We start from the raw sequence: 7,003 nt of genomic DNA, 5'->3' as shown, positions 1-7,003 counted from the left end.
TGTCGAAAGGTCCTTCGACTCTTCTATTGCACACACAATATTCTCAAATTTATCTGTTAAAGATCTCAGGATCTTTTCGACAACTCGTGCATCAGTCACCGTTTCGCCATTTCTAGTGAGTTGATTCACCACTGTTTGTACACGCGTGATGTAGTCAGATACTGTTTCTGACTCCTTCATATGCATCCTCTCCAATTCACCACGAAGAGTTTGGAGTCGAACTTGCTTCACTCGATCTGCTCCTTCGAACGCCTTTTTTAACGTGTCCCATGCTTCTTTCGACGTAGCCGAACCGGCAATTTTCTCAAGGCCTGAGTCGTCAACTGCTCGGAACAGCATGTATAGTGCCGTCTTATCCTTTGACCGCGTCTCTTTCAACGCCTTGTTTTGAGCTGCCGTATATCCCGCAGTATTTGTTGGTTCTTCAAACCCATCTCTGATCACCTCCCACGCCTCTAGAGCTCCAAGAAGAGCTTTCATTTGGACACTCCAATTATCGCAATTTGACTTCGTTAGTCGCGGCAACGGCATTTGACTCATCACGTTTGCCATTTGCTCTGATGCCAATTTGTGATCAGAAAACACTACTTTTATATATTCTGTTGAAATGAAAATACAACCTTGGTCTTTATATAGTCTCATTACTGCTGATATAAGAAAACAAATAAATACTATTAATAGCCCACTATCTCTTGACCTTCAAACTACAAAACAGACTTTGTCTTTCCACTAACTTATTAATAGAAACCCACTAACTATAACATTAAAGTTTATTCAACAGTAAACATGTGACAAAATCTAACTTATGTTAACTATATTATTTGATAGATACATCAAGTTGTGCAGCCTATGACACTTCCATAGATGCCAAATGTTATAGTAAAATTCTAGATTACATAGTGTCGTTCACTAATCCAATATTGTTTAATAGTTATTGAAGTCAATTAATTACATAGAGAGATGATACGATATAAATAAAGTGATGCATAGATGACAAGATTTTTTGAATTTTGCAAGGGAATACAGAGAAGGAGAATTAATTATGAAAAGGCAACATTGAAACAGAGAATGAAGAAAAATATAATCGAATATGTCAATAAGCAACTCAATCCTGCAGCAGCATACAAAGAAATGGACAGCATGAAACTTAATTCTGGATATTTTCTTAATACTCTCTTGCTTAACTTTATGATAATAATAAAGATAATAAAATTTCAGCTATGTTTTGTTCTCTTATTCCTGCAAACAATCAAATAAATAAACTCAGGAGGACAAATAGAAAAGGGGCAATTAATTTGCCAGAAAACTTCAAAAACAAATATACTACTCTATAAGTAAACCTCATAAATAATCTATTGCTTTATTTCTCAAATGAAAATTAATAACTTTAGAGTTCAATCTCTATTTTCACAGGTAAACCCTTTATAAAACGACACTAATACCAAACCACTGGATTTTACATCTCTCTCATCCTTAGGAGCGTTATGATATGCATATAACTAATATTAATAACACACATATAAAGTATCATGTACACAAATCTTGTCACAACCAACATTATCCTTTTTTTAATGATAAAAATAAAGTTAGAATCTTTTTTTTAATTGAGAAATGCTAAATGTCACAAAAAAATTTGTAACAAGATAATCCTTACTCTCTGGTTAACATGAGCCAAGACCATCTACTACAGACAGAAACATATACACAATCTCATACCTCAAATTCATACTAAGTACAGAGGTATAATATTCACTAAAAATCGTTCCTCTGAAAAAAAGCGTGAAAATAAATAAAGTAATACAGACTAATTTATGTGGTTTCTAATTTTACGTCTTAAAAGTCATACAAACTAATATTATTTTTCAACTACCACAATTGAAATAAACTACATTAATTTATCATACCAAAATTCCATTATCTCAAAATTCTAAAAGCAAATGAAAGACAGAAAACTAAAACTGTATCATGAATCACTTATAGTCATGAAGTGCTATATATCTTTTATTCTCATTATAACCAGTTCTACTAATGGCCAATTTCAATGTAAAATATTCGACATTCCGTATTAACACTACTATCCTTCAATGCGAATTAATTTCTCTACATTCTTTTGTCAAATTTCAAGATTCACTTGAATATTTTGTGGCACTTTTTATGTGTTCTTATTTGGTAGTAAAAACTTTTTTATTTTGAAAATACAAACGAGGTTGTTTTAGATTAAAACTGAAAGTATATAAGAACTTTTTTAATTGAAATTGTATATAATTCAAAAATTTCAAGAATTTAATAGGTTTTATAAACTACAAGATTATGTACTCTAAAACTTTTGAGACAATTGAAAAGATAGATTAATGGTGGTAAAGAAAGAATAAACTTCCTTAAAGAGAAATTTCAGGTTATCAACACTAATTTTGTTTATGGCTTTTCACAAATTCAAAGGACATTACAAATTAGTTCGATAATCTAGTGTCAAGTGAATGCAATTTGCAAAATTTTAGATATAAAACTGGTTAGACAAACATTTGAAAGTTGACAAATAAAGAAAAGAAAACCAACATTTTCTTAAGATGACTTTGGAGTGAGCTACCCCAATGGTTGAACTCAAATAAGCAACAATATTCTTTCATTATGTTCCAAACTGAGTTATTTGTTTGCTTTCCAATGTTTGTCTAACTGGTTTTACACCTAAAATTTGACAATTTGCATTCACTTGATAGTAGATTAACTAACGAATTAGTAACGTCCTTTGAAATTGTGAAAAGCCATAAACAAAAATTAGTGTTGATACGCTGAAATTCCTCTTAATGGAAGTTTATTTTTTCTTTAACACCATTAGTCTATCTTTTCTACACCATTGCTATGAGAAATTGTTCTCTTACGATGGCTTTGGAGTGAACTACCCCAACGGTTTTTAGCTGTAGTTAAAAAATATTCCATTCAAAACCATTTTATTTGTTCATTTAAAGAACACTTCAAAATTGTTGTCTTTGATTATATCATATATAAAAAAAAAAAAGATGACAAACATTTATATAATAGTTCATTTATTAATAAACCTTCTTTCACTATATACAGAATAATCACTCCATAGTATACCCTAAGACATAATGTCAATCATCATTTTCATTCATCATTATTCTTCTACAAAATAAAATTACTAAGCGTAAATGCACACAAATCACTGCCTCCAAGGCTCCAATACTCCATCATCAGTCACCATAAACCATATGTCAAATGTCATTGCATAAAGCTAGTAAGAGCACAAGTCTACTAGTGCTATTGTTTCAATTAAATGGTATGCTAATTTAACCTTTTTATGCTACTCATAGAATCTCACTGCATAGGGTTGGTAACCTAGAGGGTAACATGCTATATGTTAAAACGACCTTGATCAATTTTCTTTATTTCTTGTATTTATCATTATATAATTCTAACAATATTATAAATAAGTATTATCAAAAGAACTTCAAGACCTCTTGTTTGCTTATATAAATCAAGAACACAAGACTAGAGTAACTAGTTGGAACTCAAAGTCTCTTATACAAGCAAACCATTTCTTAATACTTGGTAACTACTTGAGACCACAACAAGAAAAGTTGTTCAGTTCAGCCATTTACCTGGTCTACACAAGATTTTTGTTGCTGCCTTTCCTGCGTGCTCGTGTCCGTTATCCTACCTGTGAGTCTTGTGAGTTGTGACTAGTGAGCTTTAGGGTGAGCTTGTTTTTTTTGTTAGTCAAGAAGAATTAAAATCAAATTGAATAAGAACACTAAATTGAATTTAAGGAAAACTGAAATAAAAACACTTAATCAAGTTGCACACATAATCAATCTATAGTGTTACCTCCTAATGTTGCATGTTGACGCAATGCAATTGATTCCTTACCTAAAACATCACAGTAAAGTCAAGCATGTAAGTAGGTAAAATGTAAACTTCAAAAATGAAAGACCAACATTACAAGCAATAGAACCATTGGCGGCATCTCTAACCTCATATAAATCAATTATAAGCTTAACTATTGAGACAGGTTGGTCAAAGACATTCATAATCTCCCACATATTTTTTGGTGGGAAGGTAATTTTTCACATGAAACACTTGAAGTCAGTTTATAATAGCACAATCAACTAGCTCTAAATTGCTTCTGCAAAATATGCTTATTGTCATCAGATAGTTGGTCCTAATTAACTGGCTCCAAAATAGATTCTACTTCTCATAATATGCTTATTGTCTTAAGATAGTTGGTCAAAATTACATTATAAAATTATTCCTTCTTTCTTATTTTCTCTAAATCATGTTCTCTTTTTCTATTTTCAAATATCTAAGAATAAATAAATAATATGCTAATATTAAAGGAGTTATTTCTTTCGTATATAAAAGATGTCAAACAAAAAAGTAAACTGACCTGATGAAGACCAAGCCATCCACTGGTTGTATAAAATTGACAATACAAATCTCAGGAGTCATTGAAGGTAGTATGTTTTCCACATAGCTTATTCCAAATTCCTAATTAATGAGATGATTTTGGTGCATTTATAAAAATCAACCTGAAAGAAACTATAAGCTCAGAAAATTGAGAAACTCATGATGTCATAAATATAGTTGGTTCTCAAGCTTTGGTGCCAAACATGTAAATTGAGTGTGATAATTAACTTCAAAATATTAACAGAAAACAAAATCTTGAAAACAATATCTAACACTTTCCTTTCTATTATCAAATATTCATTGTGTAGACTTCAAGAGATCAAATAATATGTCATAGATATATTTGAAAGAAGTGAAGAATTAGGCCAAGAGGATAGCATAGATGGCAAACCACAAGTCACTATATACTTATTTATTCTTTGCTTGGAATTGTAAAATCGAAGAGTTTGGTGAATAAAAAAAAAAAATCAAAGGAGTTTCATGTGCAAGGAGCACTCAACAAGAATGACTTCCTTATTTCCAATTTCATAACCACACAAAAACATAATTCATATATCTCAAATTCTCAATAATATATTATCAATTAAATGCAAAGGTAACATTTGAATAATAACACAACTAGTAATAATTTCGCATGAACTCTGAAGCCTAAACACTAATACTTACTTAGGACATTTTGCAAACACTTCATATGCACATTAAGGATACTAATGCTCTAACTATGATGGTTCTTCTCACTAATTAACATAGTCCAGAGATTATAATAAACAACCAGTATCTCAACTCTCAAGTTATATGAACAGTTGATGCAAATAACCAAATATCCAAGATCTAAAATCCAAAAACTACAATTTAAACAGCAGACAAAGAAATCAATTTATAAACTTATTAAAAAAATTAGAGTGAAAGAAACTATGATGAGATCCAAAACAACATAATATAAAATATTCGTTCTACTACAGTGAGAGAAAGTTGCAGATCACATAGCGCCACAACATGAAGCAGCAATCTGCGTAGAATTCAGTTAAGACGCGAGTAATTGAAGGAAATGAGAGTGAGAGTGTCCTTACATGGAGTTTGTGGGTGCAGGCACGCAAATTATGAGTGAAATTGAAGACAAGTCACAGTTCAATGTCGAATATCGGCGATTCAATGTTGATTATGCAGAATAAAAGAGGAATGGAAGAGATGATTTTGCTGAATGGTAAAAACAAACCAATCAATCATGCAATGCATCTGCATACAGAGAAATAGACAGTATGAAACTTAATTTCAGATATTCTCTAAATAATCTCTTGCATTCTTTGATGATATAATAATCTCAGTTAAGTTGTCTTGTTTCCTTAATTAATTGCTGCACTTGAATGGATTGTGCAAACACTCATAAATAGATAATCCGATGCTATTAATTTGCAAGCAAACTTCACGATATAGATATACTACACTCTATGTAAGCCTCATAAACAATTTATTGCTTTATTTCCAAATACAAGATACCATTTAATCAAATCAAACCAATTATAAAAATCAAGAAAAAGGGAATATTCAAACATAGCTGTATTAGCTCAAAATAATAAATTCAGAATATTAATTACAAAACACAGCTGTATATTTGGGTTTTTGGCACAATAAATTAATAAATCGATTAATAATAAATGCAAAAGATTTACCCTATAATAAAAAAAAAAAAAAAGATTTTATTATCGTTGAATAAAACATGAAATAAAACAAGCTCTCTCCATTTTTATATTGGGCCTGATCATGTTAACAGATAAATTCCACAACCATGAATCTAATAGCTGGAATACCTAACACCCAACTTTTTATCTCTAAATTATCATCATCATCGTTACTACTACTATCTAAAGTTGTTAATTTGACAAGCTCCTTAATTATTGGCCCCAACTCACATGTTGGAGGGACCAAAAAATTTGATAATTTAAAAGGCTCAAAAAATGAAATCCCCTAAAATTTTGTGGGCTTAGTGGGCCTATAGGACCACGTTTTAAAAAAAAATCGATTTTTTCACTGATAAAAAAATTTCAATTTTTATTTGATAAAAAATTATTTACAATTCAATTTTTTTCGAGAATATTTATTTATTTTTCTCACAAAATTTTTTGAGAAAAAAAATATTTTTTTAATTTTTTTCGATAATTTTTCGGAAAAAATAAATTTCGAAAATTTTTCAAGAAAAAATCTCAAAATTACCAAAATATTGGGGGCCTATAAGCCCCCTGAGTTCCCTCTCTTAAGTCCTATAAAATAATGGACCGAGATTTAAAAAAAATTATTTTGATAGGGGGTCTAATATTAGAGGTTTAATAAAAAAAAATTAAGGGACTTAGGAGTTGGAAACATTTTTGACGGATACTATTATTATTAAAATAAGATAAATATATTAATTTTTTATAAAATCGTGTGTGACGATAACCTAGCAATAAAATATTGTATTAGAAATTTGAATGATAAATGTTTAATAAATTTTAGTAATTTATTATGGTATTTTGGATTATTTATATAGTGAGTAGAATAGTTAATCTCATATCATGAATGATTTAGGATAAAAATATAATTACTT

The 7,003-nt window shown here is 30.0% G+C and overlaps 1 protein-coding gene across 16 annotated transcripts in view; it reads right to left on the bottom strand.

Annotated features, from left to right (window-relative positions):
• LOC140919024 (uncharacterized) overlaps nt 1–5,964 on the bottom strand; it is a 10,077-nt gene extending 4,113 nt beyond the window's left edge. For 3 of the 16 annotated variants that reach the window (XR_012161587.1, XR_012161583.1, XR_012161588.1), the window contains exons 1-4: nt 5,493–5,931; nt 4,403–4,544; nt 3,844–3,885; nt 3,618–3,684 (exon numbers count right to left, since the gene is read on the bottom strand). Coding sequence is in view for 9 of the 16 variants with exons in the window: in XM_073364343.1 (XP_073220444.1) it covers nt 3,618–3,676; nt 3,844–3,885; nt 4,403–4,421 (120 nt within the window). In the remaining 7 variants the exon portion in view is untranslated. Of the gene's footprint in view, nt 1–3,617; nt 3,886–3,989; nt 4,142–4,402; nt 4,545–5,492 lie in introns of all 16 variants that reach the window. The other 13 variants (XM_073364346.1, XM_073364347.1, XM_073364349.1 and 10 more) reach the window with 9 other exon arrangements.
• Between the last annotated feature and the right edge of the window lie 1,039 nt (nt 5,965–7,003).

Source organism: Cicer arietinum, chromosome 8, assembly GCF_000331145.2.
Source record: "Cicer arietinum cultivar CDC Frontier isolate Library 1 chromosome 8, Cicar.CDCFrontier_v2.0, whole genome shotgun sequence".
NCBI classification, from domain to species: Eukaryota; Viridiplantae; Streptophyta; class Magnoliopsida; order Fabales; family Fabaceae; genus Cicer; species Cicer arietinum.
This window is presented reverse-complemented; position numbering and strand designations above follow the sequence as displayed.